Source organism: Azolla caroliniana, unplaced genomic scaffold, assembly GCF_043228905.1.
Source record: "Azolla caroliniana isolate FFs.n. ecotype wild unplaced genomic scaffold, voAzoCaro1.0.p SCAF_10, whole genome shotgun sequence".
Classification (NCBI taxonomy): Eukaryota; Viridiplantae; Streptophyta; class Polypodiopsida; order Salviniales; family Salviniaceae; genus Azolla; species Azolla caroliniana.
The window spans coordinates 11516357-11532328 of NW_028230445.1; the positions used below are offsets into that span (position 1 = coordinate 11516357).

Here is a 15972-nt window from a genome sequence, read left to right on the forward strand (position 1 = left end):
CTTCTCCGACGTATTTGAAAATGTAATGTTGATTTTTTGTCGGAACACCGGCTCTACTACTGTCTGATTGATCTTCAAGAAGGTGCGTGTTCACCCTTTGGTCCTCTATATGTGTTGTCTGCACCAGAGTTGAAGTCCCTTCCTGTGTATCTCGATGAGAACCTCAAGAAAGGATTTATTCAACCTTCTAAGTCGCCGGCCGGGGCCCCTATTTTATTCATGAAGAAGGATGGCTCTCTACGCTTATGCGTCGACTACCGAGGTCTCAACAAACTCATTGTGCGCAACCGCTATCCGCTACCTCTAATACCTGAATTCCTTGATCAACTCCGAGTTGTGCGTGTGTTCTCCAAAGTTGATCTACGTGGAGCGTACAATCTAGTACGCATCAAACCGGGGGATTAATGGAAAACCGCATTCCGAACACGGTATGGGCATTTCGAATACAAGGTAATGCCTTTTGGTCTTACTAACGCCCCAACAGTTTTTCAACATATGATGAACGATATATTCCGGGAATATCTCGATCATTTTGTTGTCATTTACCTCGATGATATTCTCATTTTCTTGCCAAACATGGAGGAGCACACTTGCCAAGTCCGATTAGTTCTTGCCAAACTTCGCGAGCATGGACTTTATGCTAAAGGAGAGAAATGCGAGTTCAACCGTACCTCGATCGAATTTCTGGGTTGCATCATCTCGCCCACTGGCATCACCATGGATATGAAGAAGGTCTCTGTCATTCGGGCGTGGGTGACTCCAAGGCGACTTAAAGATGTGCAATCTTTCCTCGGCTTCACGAATTTTTATTGTCGCTTCATCAAGGGGTTTTCCATCCTAGCACAACCTCTTATCGCCCTCACCCGTAAAGGTAATCCTTTTTTATGGACCTCGGAGGCAAAAAATGCGTTCGACTCACTCAAACACTCATTCATCATTGCCCTGGTGCTGCTACATGTTGACCCCACAAAACCCTTCCAAGTCGAAACCGATGCCTCTGACTTCGCCATTGGCGCCATCTTATCCCAGGCAGACAACAACAACCTAATGCACCCAATGGCTTACTACTCCCAGAAAGTCACAGCCTCCGAAATCAATTATCCCATATACGACAAGTAGCTTGCTGCTATCATTGCTGTCTTTGAAGAATGGCGACCCTACTTGGCCAGCGCACAACATCGTGTCCAGGTAGTGACTGATCATAAAAAATTAGTTTATTTTTCCACCACTCGTACTTTGAATTGAAGGCAGGCCCGTTGGTCGGCATGGTTTTGAGATCGTATTTCGACCTGGTGGTCAACATGGGAAGGTCGATGCACTTTCTCGTTGACCTGACCTTGCACTCCACCCTGGGGATGTTGCTTATGCTCAACAATCTAGACGTTTGTTGAAACCCGACCAATTGCATCTTTTTGCCACTTGTATGTTGCAGGATGATTCATTACTCCAACAAATCACTGATGCATCCACGACCAATGCGTTAGCCAACGAGATTCGAGATAGTCTGCAAAACCCCTCCAAGGCGACCAAAAGGAAGGGTCTTGACATCTTCACCATACAAGAGGGTTTGCTATTCCGAGATCATCTCTTATACGTCCCAGAGGGCCCATGTTGCACCCGGGTGTTGCAAGAATGCCACGATGACCCACTTGCAAGTCATTTTGGGGTTGCGAAAACCCTCGAGCTAATCTCTCGGGGGTACTAGTGGCCACAACCATGGAAGTTGGTCAAGGAATACATCAAGAGTTGTGAGGTTTGTGCTCACTCCAAAGCCGCTCATCATCGGTCATACGGCTTACTCCAGTCGCTTCCATGCCCCCGTCGTCCCTAGGCCTCTATCTCTATGGACCTGATAACTGATCTACCCTTGGTCAATAGCTATGACTCAGTGTTGATCGTTGTTGATCGGTTTACGAAGATGGCTCACTTCACTCCATTCTCCAAAACCATTTCCGGAGAAGGAATGGTGCATCTACTACTCAACAATGTGGTACGCTTGCATGGACTCCCCCCGATGATGTCATCTCCGATCGCGAACCCCAGTTTGTCTCTCACTTCCGGCAGCGCGTGCTCCAAACTTTAGGCATCTCTGTCAAGTTGTCCTCCGCGTATCACCCCCAAACTGACGTGCAGATGGAGCGCGTCAACCAAATCCTTGAGCAGTATCTTCGATGCTCGATTAGTTACCAACAAGATGATTGGGTCAACTTACTTTTACTCGCGGAATTCGCCTACAATAATTCTCTCCATGCATCGATTGGCGTCACTCCCTTCTTTGCAAACTATGGTTTACATCCTTGCTTCAACATTTCCCTTCTTACCACTTCCGTGAACCCTTCAACGGAGGATCGCACACACATTTTAGAAGAGCAACGGGTATTTAACAACATATAAGGAGGAGAACAATAGCTCTAAATGGTCTGGTTCTTATCCCCAAAGAGGACTCTTTTGTAATGGTCTAAGTCGACAATTAATTGTAATGTGTGGCGTAAAATTTGAATACCCATACCCATACTCTCTATGTATGACAACCCACATTCTACGTATCAATCAATAAATGGGCAAGGCGATCGGAGCCGGAGGCCGACGACGAGTGGTGTGATGGATGCAATGAGTGGCGATGTGAGAACCCCCCCAATCCATGAGGAGGAGGCGCCGTTATTGAAAGATGTATGTAATGTATGTATAATGTATGTATAATGTATGTATAATGTATGTATGTATGTATGTATGTATGTATGTGTAGACTTGGACAGATTATCCATCCATCCATCCATAAAGGTAACGAGCGCATCATACACAAACAAGCGCACGATCTGAAGCTGCTATGGCCATGGCGTCCTTCGTGAGGACGACAATCACAATCACAATCACAAGGTCTGTGAATCCCCTGCCATCTCTACCTTCCTCCTCCTCCTCCTCCTCCTCCTGCAGAGCAACCGCTCTTCTTCTGTCCAGAAAACCGCACTCTCGTTATCCTCACCATGTCAGAGCCCTCATCCATACACCACGGAGGCCCAAGAAACAACCTGCGTCTGTCTCATGCCAAGCTGTTGATGGGAATTCTACGAGATCTCCATCACGGGAAGGATCAGAAGATATGATTGATGTCGAGGGAGAGGATTCTACGACGTCTTCTTCAGACCTGATTTCTGCTTCTTCAGAGCAGATTGAAGCACAAGAGAGCCTTGGCCGAGCTCTGAACGAGCTGAGGAAAGAGAAGGCGGAGAAGGAAGGAAAAGAGAATCCATCAAAGACTGAAGAATTCTGGCTAGGAGTGTTGGAAGAGACGAGGTTGATTGAGTGGCCATCTCTGCAGAGAGTCCTGAGCACAACAGGTGTGGTTCTGAGCATCATATTTGGATCCTCTCTCGTACTGCTCACTGTTAATGCCTTGCTCGCTGAGCTCTCGGATGTGGTCTTTAAGAACACCTCAGTTCTTCCATCTCCTCCTCTGTAACAAATAGAGAGGGAATAACAGTTAAGTGTCCTTTGAATGTGGTCATCTCCTGTGGAATTTTTGTGTTTGCATGGTTTCTTTATGTTTCCATGTGGTGGATATGTTTGTATATGTGATATGTATCATATGTTATGTGCTCTTATACATGGTATCTAAATGTGGTATGTAGTATGTGCAAAATGGTCTGCTCTATGTGGTACCTGAAATACAATATGTATCATATGGTATGTGCAATATCATATATATGATATGGAGTGTTGGGTATGCATGATATGTTATATGTGATACTGTATGCCCTCTGTGGTATTTGTCACACCCACTGTATGTTTCTATATGGTGTGGGCAATATGTTAGCTGCAGTATGGTATGTGTTATGTGAGATACTTCATGTTTTATGTGGTATGTCAAATACATTATGTACAGTATACAGTATAGTATATATATAGATATATGTACATGTATGTGTGTGTGTGTGTGGTATCAGATGCTCCATGTGGTACGTTTTATGTTATATATTTCAAGAATGAGATCCTCTTGAAGAGAGACTACATATTGTTCAAGCATTTTGGAGGTTTTATGCAAACATTTTTGGTTTCCATTCCTCCTCGTAACGAGCTGAAATGGTTCTAATTGAAGAGCTGTGAGAAATCTTACAAATAGGCAGTTAAAGGAAATTATTAAGGTAACAAAATTTAGGCAGCTTTTATTCTGGTAAAAATCTGTTGTTTTTTACGGGAAGAGCTATTTCAGGCATCTCACGGATGAGAAAGTGAAAGGAAACTGTTAAGATAAATAAAATTTAGTGAAAGGAAACCATTGAGATAAAGAAATTGTAGCTAGTTGATATTCTGGTTGTTTTACTACAAGAGCTATGTTGCATCTCATATATATTAAGTGAAAGGAAAGTGTTACAATAATTCAAGCCTTTTTCAGCAAGGTTTTTATACCAACAAATTTTTTGATTGTTATACCCCCTTAGTATGAAAGTGTACCGAAACGGCTCTATATCTCACAGATCGGAAATGAAAGGAAATTTTTAAGGTAAGTTGATAATTTGATCAATTGGAACTTGGGGCCATATTTCCTCATCCCATAATAAATCTCTGATTGTTTTAGCACGAGGGCATGGCTATTAGGCCTTTGTTCTTGGGAGATATTGTTATGAGCATGTCTTGTTTAATTGGTTATTGGAGACGCTCATGAAAATTGATATGTTGATCTACCCGAGGATAGCTTGTTATATGTGCACATCAAATTTGAGAGAGAAATCATGATGTCTTCATTTTTATTTTTGTTTGTTATCATGTGTATAAAGGCAGTAACAAGCTCGTGAACTTGTAACACTCAGATGTCTCATGGTGTTATTCACAATTGGTTGCTAGTCAATCAAACAATATTGTGTTAGTGCTATGCTGAGCAAGTCTAGACCATAGTGTATGGTATGATTTGTCAAAAAGAAGATAGGGAGTGGACCTATGCCAAAATAAAGTAGAACATTCAACTTGGGAATGAAAGAGGATATATCAATTTCCACTAAACAATTCCCTTGAAGTAGTTTAATGCCATTTTAAGTCTGATAGATCAATTTTTTGGAGAGGGACTTTTACAATTAAACTATCATCAATATGTAGGAGAAAAAATAGTATTATTTAATTGTGTATGTGTGACATGCAATCCCATGGGCGATGGGGAATTAAAGCTAATGTTTGTGATAGAGTTTTATTTGCTATACATTTTGAGAGAACGTTGAGGGGTAGCTTAATTATTAGCATATTTGATATATAGCCAACAACGCTTTTGCTTTTATATCATTAATGCAATTTATGCTTTATGAGCACCACCCAAGAAGTTTTCGTTTCTAATGTGGATCTAGAACCATCTTATCAAAGTTACATCAAAATATTTACGAGACTAAGCATCTATAATACAACCATCCTTGTTGGGATCTATAATGTTCAATGACCACCATCTTTGGGTCTCTTGGAAGTGTGAGGCCTACTTGGGCTAGTTGAATCCGTACTATACCCTTGGTCACTTGGAAGGCAGGTTAAGCTAATACAAGATAATAACAATAACAAAATTATTTATGTTATGCAATATAGTTACCATCTAATAATATAAATACGTGGAAATATATAATTCTATATTTGATAAAATATAGGCAAATGAATGTTGGACAAACTTTTTGGCCCAAAGTGGGAATTTTCCTACTTTAAAATCTTAAGTGATCACTTCTTTTAAAATAAGTTGGAGGTCTTTGCAGTCTTCATCGCCGTTGAGCTTGTTACGCATGGACGACTTCATGAAGGGTCAATGACAATTTATAAGCATGGAGTGGCTTGAAAACACTACGCCAACACTGAGGCACCGTGGCCATCGGTAGTAGTCACGGTCTTAATGGTCCACTTAACTCACCCTTGACCATATGCTCTAAGTCGCTCCATCATTCTACCATTTTCATGCTTTGATTAATTTTAAAACATGTAAAAGCCATTGCATTTGAGGCATATAATTTAGCGATACTATTTTGTTGTTTATTTTTAAACCTTGTAAAAGACACCACATTCGTGCAATATTAGTTAGTGACACCATTTTGTTTATTTTAAAAAATTATAAAATGCACTACATTCGTGGCATACCATTTAGCAACACCGTTTTGCATGTATCTCTATAATAGCCTACATTTTGAGTTCCAAAATCGTGCATTAGTCTCTCTTCACTATTGTGTGTGAGTGCGAGGAGGGTTAAATAGTTGCTAGTGAATGTGTCTCGAAACTCCCTGATCATCTTGGGGGTGTTCACCTTGTTTCGTTCATTCTCATCCTACTTCGCTTTGTCATATTGCATTCAAATCCACACTCACATTCAAGTCCCCAATCGGATTCATTCGAGTTCCCACTTGGATTCAAGCCCCATTTGGATATGAACCCCCACCTTCATTCACGTCTTCCCTCGTCCAAGACCCATGTGGTCTCGCGCAAACATTAGGCGCACGCATATTTTCGCGAAAATGTTGTGAGATAACCATTCATTGTGTTATCACTTCACCACTTCACACATGTAATCAAGTGTGAAGACTCCAAAGTTTAGGGTTTTTGCCAATAAAAGAAGGCTCACTACCTTCTTATAAGGAGAGGTTTGACTTATGTTGGGACTATGTCTGTGTGTCTATGACTCTTGTTAGCTAAGCATGTACAATCCTTGCGGAACACAAATTATGACTCACATCAACCCTCGATGGTTTAAGACGTTGAGGAGGTTCAGGTCTATCTCAACCATCACTAGGGGGTGGTTGGTTGGTCTAGCACCCAACTTTCCTTTCCTTATGTTGAGTGGACAAGCTCAACATGATCCTGATCGGTTGAATAAGCCAAGAGTCGGATCACTATCCGGAACGAAGAGCCGGATCGTTGTCCAAAACGGAGAGCCAGATTAGTATTCGGATCAATGTAACCAGTAGGCCGTTAGAGGCTTACGGTCCTAGCCTAGTAGATAGGCATATTTTAGGAGTTAGCATCATAACCCAGTACGAGCATTGAAGTACTTGTTAGTACTTCTGTCAGTCCTTTTAAGGACATGTATAAAAGGTGTTCTAAAGCACATTTGTATGTACAAAGTTTATAGAGTATTTCGAAATAGAGTTTCATTGTTCTGTTCTGCTCTCTCTCTGTCTCTCCCGCGTACTCTCTATATGTGTGATTCAAGCTTTCCATTAAACCTTTGTTCTATTCCTGTTGCTATCCGGTAGAACCAGTTGTGTCTACAAGCTTCTACATGCTATTCTTTTCATCCTATCAAAGCGCAAGGGTTGAGAATCCTCTGAATCAGATGCCGACAAGAGTTGTAGCACAGACAAACCCTAATACCCAGTAAGAACAAACAGAAGAGGAAATGCATAGAAGCATGGCAAGCTCGCTTCCGATGGAGAAGCTCGACAGAAGCAACTATTGATCTTGGTCGTACAAGATGCACCAGTACCTGTTGGGTCACGATTACTGGAGTTATGTCGAAGGAGCGAACAAAGTATCGCCGGATTCGGCACACAATAATTTCCCGGCTTGGAAACAAGGAGCGAGCAGTGTGTTGTATTGCCTCGCATCCTGTGTGCACAACCAAATGTTGGGCTACATCAGAGACGCAAAAACGTCGAATGAAGCCTAGGAAATTCTCAAAAAGATTTTCGCCGCAACTACCACGACACGAAAGTTGCAGCTCTAGCAATAGCTCAATAGTGTCTGGCAAAGGGACATGTCGGTCACTGACTACACCATGAAGATAAAGGAGATATGTGATGCACTAGGGTTCATCAACGTGACAGTGATGAAGAAGAGATGGTGCAAATCTGCCTCAGTGGTCTAGCATAGAGGTACGGGCCAATCTGGATGGCACTTGGGAGAAGCCACCATCCTTCTTCAACTTGCAATCGATGGTAATGGTCAAAGAAATCCACGCGAGTGGGTCGAGGACCACTCAATCAGACAACCAGATGTTGCACATGGAGGCAGATCAGCCCCATGGGCGTGGAGAACAATGTGGATTGGCACACAACAGAGGCGGACGACAAGAGCAAGAAAGAAGGCATAGAGGTGGTGCCAATAGCAGTTCTAAACCCTCCACAAGCAAGGGGAGTCCAGGCGGGGCCAAAAACCGGTAAGTAAAAGCCGACACGGAATGCTGGTATTGTGGCAAGATAGGCCACCAAGAGAGCGAGTGTTGGAAGAAGCGCACTGATTCAGACTAATCCGGATCTGGCAAAGCCGAACACAAAAAATGGCAAAGGTCGCACTACGTAGAAGGATTCGAAGGATCCGAAACCAAAAAGACCGGAAAAGGGTCAGCCTTTGTGATGAAGCACAAGGCGAACTCGATGAAGAAGACCACCTCACAATCGGACAAGGTGTGGTACGTTGACTCCGGAGCGTCAAATCATACGACGAGCCATGAAGAATGATTCTTATACTTAGAGAAATCGGAGCAATCTGGAGTGATCGAAACCGGAGAAGACACTTTGCATCCGATTGCACATGTCAAAGAAGTTCCCCTCAGCCATGTTGGACAGAAGGGGAAACTCATGAATGTGCCACACATCTTGACAATAACAAAGAACATGGTGTCGGTCGGTTAGATCGTCAACTAGGGAATGCAAGTTTGATTCGCCCATCTTGGGTGCTTCATCAAGGAAGAAGGCCAAATCATCGTGCAAGGACGTCGGGATGGGAGGATGTTCATCCTCAACACCAATGATGTTGGCACCGCTTTATTCGCAAAAGGACAGAAAGTCGAGTTGAATGTCGACTTGTGGCACAAGCAAATCAACCACGCCAACTATCAGAGGCTTCAAGAACTACAATCGAAACAAGTAGTATTCGGATTGCCGAAATTTAGTGGCCGAAAAGCCCAAATTTGTGAAGTCTGCCAGCTTGGGAAGCAACAGCGACTTCCCTTCCCCAATGAGCAAAACCGGAGCCGGAATAAGCTCGACTTGATACATTTGGATGTAAGGGGACTGACACGGAATGTAAGTCTTGGTGGGAGTCGATATTTCGTCTACTTCATCGACAAGTATAGCCGGCACACATGGATCTACCTCATCGAAAAGAAGAATGAAGTCTTCGACTATTTCTGGAACCTTCAGAGTTTGGTCGAACGGGAAACGGACAGGAAGATAAAGTGCTTGCAGTCGAATGGCGGAAAAAAATACTTTCCTGGCTAATTCAACAGTTATTTGCATCAGAAGGGAATTCAGCTGTAGATATACGCCGCAACAAAACGGCATAGCCGAGTGGAAGAACTGGTCGATTGTGGAGGCGGAAAGGGAAATGTTGTGTTAGGAAATAGGTCCCTCCGGATGGGAAGTGAGAAGAACAGTACTGATGAGTAAACTTGGCCGAGGCCGAAACCGAATGTGGACTACCCGGCAACGGAAGACCCAGTGAGAACCGGATGACGAGTACCCGGCAAGAGCCGGATGGTGAAGACCCGGTGAGAACCGGATGTGGTGTACCCGGCAAGCGCCGGATGAGGAGTACCCGGCTATGGAGGACCCGGTGAGAACCGGATGACGAGTACCCGGCAAGAGCCGGATGGTGAAGACCCGGTGAGAACCGGATGTGGTGTACCCGGCAAGCACCGGATGAGGAGTACCTGGCTACGGAGGACCCGGTGAGAACCGGATGACGAGTACCCGGCAAGAGCCGGATGATGAAGGCCCGGTGAGAAGTGTTGACCGGATGAAGGGACATATTTGTAAATATGTTTTCTGAGAGTCCATCGGGGCTATATTTGTAAATAGCCGAAAAGTCATATTAGTATAAATATGACTTAGGGCAAACTTAGAGGGTGTTGTTGTCATTTTCTTGTTGGCGCAAGATTAGAGCGTGCAACTGTGTACAGAGAGAGTGAGAGAGAGGAAGAGGTTGTTGCCTTTGATTGTAACCGCCGCCTGTGGCGAAGATAGTAAGCTCGAGGTCGTGGCCTCGGTGCTTTCTTATTGTACATTCTAACATAATAAGAAAATGTACAATAAGAAAGCACACCGAGTTGGGTTTTCCACGTAAACATCCTGTGTACTCTTCTCTCTATCGTGTTGTGTTTCATTCCCTGTTTTTTTTGTGTTTTATTCTAGGCTCAGTTGTGGCCGAGCGTTGTTCATCGGGAGCGTGTAGTTCCTGTCATGCTGGAGGAGAAGAGCATGCCCAAGTTCTATTGGGCCGAAGCTATCCGGACGATAGTCTACATCCAAAACGGATTGGGGAGAATGTGTCAGCACACGAACTATATTTCAGGCGAAAGCCGAACTTACGACACCGGAGGATATCCAACCGCATTGCCTATGTGCATGGGCCCGATGAGATGCAGAGGAAGTTGGAACCGAAGTCGGAGAAGTGCATATTGGTTGGCTACTCTCATGAGCATAAGCGGTATAAGTGTTATAACCCTCGGACCAAACAAGTTCGAGTAAGCTGCGATGTCGAATTCAATGAGGCGGCATCCTAGTATTGTTTACCGACTCTAACCCCTGACAACTCCAACCACCCGATCACTAGGGATGAGGCCAGTGAACTTGACATGATTCGGGAAGAAGAAAAAGAAGAAGAAGAAGACATCGGAGCTTTGGAAGCGAGTTCGATTTCATTCCGGTTCCTCTCTCTGCGCAAGGAACCGAGGAGACGGTTCATGCTGTCGTGAAGATTTTCGTCCACGAGCGGAAACCCGAGCAACGAGAGCCAAAGAGCGATGTGCAACGTTGCACACGTACATAATGTATTTGTAATAATAATAGGGGTAAAGGGTATGGTCCTAGAAATGCCCCATAAGATCCCTAAGGTATAAAGGCGATGTGGTCTTGTGCACACATCCACGCGAGAGAGAGAGAGAGAGGTACTATGCGGTACATAGGTACCTAGTTGTTTGTGAGGAGGTGGGAGTTAAGGGGCCATCAATCTCACCCTCCCCAGATCAAGGCAAATATCCCCTTTGAATGAAAGGGGATATTTTAGTCTCACTTTTGTAAACGGTCTTCCCTCCTTGTGCTATAAAAGGAGAGGGAAGGCACCATTGTGGGGGTTGCCTATTTTGAGTGTGCAAGGTATACCACATAGGTCGAGCATTAGGGTTAGGGTTTCTTTATCTTTATCTTCATCTTCGTCGGTTAGGGTTTCGAGTAGTCGTTTGGTGCGGCCTATGCGGCCATCATTTTGTAATCGTTCATTTCGTTTTAATACATCTTGTTGATCATCTTGTCTCCATCTTCCTCTTGTTCGATCTAATCTCTTGTTCATTCTTCTTCTTCTTGAGCAAAGCTTCCATTCCATGTCCGATTCCTTCTCCTCTACTCCTTAGTCCAAGACCCCCGTGGTCCCGCCCTTCTCCACGCACGCATGTAGCAACGCGACATATTTGGTGAACCCGACGTGAAGAGGCGGCAAGGGAGGAAGGAAATGGAAGACGGAGACATCGCGGAAGTAATTACGAGAATGGCAAGGGATTTCGCAAGAAGGAGAGAAAGACGGGAAGAGGCGTACAAGTACGATCGACGCGAGTTCGATCTATGGGTGTCGTCGGCAAAGGCTCCTCGAAGCGTGATGAAGGCATTCTGGGAGTTCGATCTCCGGTTTTCCCAACTTTTGGTCCGGGATCAAGAATCGGTGGGGGCGGACAAGGTCCCACTATTCTTGAAGTCGGTCAACGAAAGGGGGAGAATGGCCATTTTTCCCTACCTCGAAGATGATGAAGGGGCGTACGGCCTCACCGAAGATTGGAACGAGGTAGAATGGGCGTGCATACAATGCGATGAGAGGCGGTCGGCCGCAACGCGGGCCGCGAGCGGCGGAGAAGAGAGAGCGGTGACCGACTACGCACTATCACCGGAAGAGAGCTCAACGCAAATCGGCTCGGAGGAGCTCGACATCGAAGCCTTGGTGCGGGAAGAGTACGAGATCGTAGAAGCACAAGTCGAAGCCGAAGAAGGGCTTATTGCGGAGTCGGGCCCAAGCGGATTGGAGGATGAGGAGGCCGAAAGAGAATGGTACATCGGTACCACGGGAGAGGGTGCGGGACGAGCCACCCTCTCGACATGCGGAGAAAGATCGACCGAGGACGAGGTCGGGGATGGTGAGGCGGCGATCGGCGATTCGAGCGGACATGAGGGAGTTCGGGCATGGAGGCCCGAAACATCGAGCGAGGAGGAGACAAGCGGCGGTGCCGCGACCTTACACGCACCGGTTCAAGAGACCCCGGCGGCCGGCCCGAGTGCCCGCGTGAGACCTAGGGTAACGAACGGTGGCGGCGGCAAGGCAGGCGACCACGGCGACGATGTGGGAGAGGGTGCGGAGCGAGCGACCCTCTCGACTTGTGGAAAGAGGACGGCCATGGATGAGGCCGATATCTACGGAGCAATGGACGCCACTTCGAGAGTGGGCGAAAGTTTTGGGACGCGGTTGCCTGAAACGTTCTACGAGGATTTCGCGAGCATACTCGAGGCTTGCAAAATCGAGGAAGAAGAGGAGACGAGTGGCGGTGCCGCAACCTTCCACACACCGGTCCTAGAGATTCCGGCAACCGGCCCGAGAGCCGGTGTGAGACCTAGAGAGACGGACGGTGGCGGCGGCAAGGCGGGCAACCGAAATGACGAAGAGGAGGTTCGTAGCAGAAGGAGGCGAGATCCCTTGACACCGGGGCCGGAGACTTCGGCGGGTGCGCCCGAGCGCGGACATAAGACCAGAGAGATGGGCGGTGGCCGTGAGGATGAGAGGCCCGGAGTGGGCACGTGCGAAAAGACCGAAGGAGAGGTCCGGAGCGGCATCGAGGAGCGAGTCAGGAACCGACCCGACTGAAAGATGAGTCGGTCGGTAATCCGACCCGACCGGGAGGCGAAGCGGAAGAAGAGTGAAGCGGGGTCCGGTCAACTGGGCCCAAACCGAAGAAGAACCGGCGAGGCCGGATTTGCGTGGACAAACATGTACCGGGCGGTTACGATTACGGAAGGGAGCCGACCAAACCGGAACTCGATCGGCTGAGACCGATCCGAGCGAAGGCTAAGTCGGCATGATTGGAGATCGGGGAGGACGGGTCACAACACGCGACGAGAGCCGGTGAGCGTATTGAGGAGGCCTAGTGGGCACGGTGATCGCGGCTTGCTAGAAGACCGAGAGTGAGAGGGACCTTCCACACCCATTCTAGAGACTTCGGCGGTTGCGGATCAACGTGAGACCGGAGAGACGGCGGGTGGTGGCGAGGAGTCGGAGGCCGAAGCGGACAAAGTTATCGGAGCGGGTATCCGATATGAGATGATGGACAAGCGGGTCCAAGATGGCGAGCCTGGGTTGGAAGGGGCTATGGTGACAAAGGAAGAAGTGGCCGACGCGGAGGTCGGGTCTACGGCGGATAAAGGGCGTAACACGAAGCATGCACTACGGTCGGTGAAGGGCCCAAGAACGAGCATGCATCCGAGGGAGCGTCAACGAGTGACCGAAAACGGTGGACTGATTGAGCCTTTGAGAGGCGAGGACTCGATGGTGGACCGAGAGTGGGAGGAACCCTCCACACCTATGCATGAGACTTCGGCGGTTGCGGATCAACGGAAGACCGAAGAGATGGCGGGTGGCGGCGAGGAGTTGGAGACCGACGCGGAGGTCGGGTCTACGGCGGAAGCGCGACATGAGACGCATGCAATACGGCCGGTGGAGGGCCAAGACACGAGCATGCATACGGCGGATGGGTGACAATGATTGACCAACGATGACGGCCGGGTCAAGCCTTCGAGAGGCAAGCGCGGGACGAAGGACGGCGCGGCGAAACACCAAGACCGACGACATGGGCTGAGCGCAATCGGCATGAGCGGAGAGTCGTGTCTAGGAAAACGGAGGAGGTGCGTGGAGAACGGAGGGCTACGCACCGGGAAGAGAAAACGCGGTGTCCCGAAGGACATGCGAGGCCAATCTGGCCAAGAGGGCGCGGGTCGAGGCAAAGCGGTAACGAGAGCCACGAAGAAGGACGGGGAGATGGCACGCTCTACCGCGAGAGAGCACGGCGAAAAAAGGGAAAGCGAAAACCGCGTGATGGGGTCATCGAAGGACCGAAGCACGAGCACGCATTCGGAGGAGAGCATCGACATACGGGGAAAGCCTACGGAAGGCAAGCGCGGAGCGGAGAGAGTCGGCACGCCGAGGTGTGCGGCACGCAAAGGGCGGAATCCGGCATGCGACCGGGAGCGCATCCGAGGGATATACGAGGCGGACAAAGGAAGAGCAACCGGGTCGGCGACGGCGTTCGGGAGGACTGAACGGGGAGGAAAGCACGGGCATCGGATACGGCGGGTCGGATGTAGTCGGTGGTTCAAGGACCCACGATGGACGTGGCGGATCGAGTGGAGGCAACGACTCGGCGAACATCGTCGAGTGTGGCGGATCGGATGGCGCCGACGGTTTGAGACCATTCGACGAGGATGGTGGACCGGAAGGCGGCGGTGGTTCGTGTGGACGGGGTGGTCTTGCTCGAAGTGGAAGACAAAACCGGGCGGGCCCACGAGGACGCTAAGGACTCGGCCGGTCGTCGTGGCCGAAAATCTCGTGTTCTCTCCCCTATGTTTTGGCACATACCGGTGGATGTGCGGTTAGGTGGGGGCGGATGTCGTGAAGATTTTCGTCCACGAGCGGAAACCCGAGCAATGAGAGCCAAAGAGCGATGTGCAACGTTGCACACATACATAATGTATTTGTATTAATAATAGGGGTAAAGGGTATGGTGCTAGAAATGCCCCATAAGATCCCTAAGGTATAAAGGTGATGTGGTCTTGTGCACACATCCACGCGAGAGAGAGAGAGAGAGAGAGGTACTATGCAGTACATAGGTACCTAGTTGTTTGTGAGGAGGTGGGAGTTAAGGGGCCATCAATCTCACCCTCCCCAAATCAAGGCAAATATCCCCTTTGAATGAAAGGGGATATTTTAGTCTCACTTTTGTAAACGGTCTTCCCTCCTAGTGCTATAAAAGGAGAGGGAAGGCACCATTGTGGGGGTTGCCTATTTTGAGTGTGCAAGGTATACCACATAGGTCGAGCGTTAGGGTTAGGGTTTCTTTATCTTTATCTTCATCTTCGTCGGTTAGGGTTTCGAGTAGTCGTTTGGTGCGGCCTATGCGGCCACCATTTTGTAATCGTTCATTTCGTTTTAATACATCTTGTTGATCATCTTGTCTCCATCTTCCTCTTGTTCAATCTAATCTCTTGTTCATTCTTCTTCTTCTTGAGCAAAGCTTCCATTCCATGTCCGATTCCTTCTCCTCTACTCCTTAGTCCAAGACCCCCGTGGTTCCGCCCTTCTCCACGCACGCGCGTAGCAACGCGACAACGCGGAAGGAAAAAAGGAAGAAGAATATGCTGGAATACAGCATTGACAAAGAAGAGTCGGATCGGAGCAACTCCGACTCTGGAAAACATGAAGACGGACCTTCGGAGACGAAGTTCGGGTTGGCCAACAGTGCCCTAAAATCGGCAAACGAGAACCCCGTGAAGCAGTATGGTTATAATGAGTACTTGGCGCATCATTATGCATACATGACGAAAGTGGCGGAAGTGCGTGAGCCGGAGAGCTACGTAGAAGCAGCAAAAGACGCAAATTGGCGTGCTGCAATGGAGGAAGAATGAGACTTGGGACCTGGATGACACCCCCAATGGTGTGAAGCCGATCTTATGCAAGTGGATGTACAAGATCAAATACAATGCAGACGGCTTTGTCAATCAGTACAAGGCTCGGTTAGTGGCCAAGGGCTATGCACAACAACATGGCATCGACTACGATGAGACATACGCATCAGTCGCGAAGATGACAACCGTCTATGTCTTGTTTGTGGTCGCCACGGCGAAGGGTTGGCATTTGCACCAAATGGATGTGAAGAACGCGTTCCTACAAAGAGAACTTGAAGAACACATATACATGGTGCAGCCACCCAGGTTTCAGTTCGGATTGAATACTTCGACAGTATACTGACTCAAGAAGTCCCTTTATAGATTA

The 15972-nt window shown here is 47.7% G+C and overlaps 1 protein-coding gene across 1 annotated transcript; it reads left to right on the forward strand.

The window, feature by feature from the left end:
* The first annotated feature begins 2818 nt into the window (after nt 1–2818).
* SECE1 (secE/sec61-gamma protein transport protein) lies at nt 2819–4507 on the forward strand. Its single transcript, XM_087326469.1, has 2 exons — nt 2819–4311; nt 4367–4507. The coding sequence occupies exon 1, from the start codon at nt 2828–2830 to the stop codon at nt 3458–3460; it is 633 nt and encodes a 210-aa protein (XP_087182595.1). The 5' UTR covers nt 2819–2827; the 3' UTR covers nt 3461–4311; nt 4367–4507.
* Nucleotides 4508–15972: the final 11465 nt, after the last annotated feature.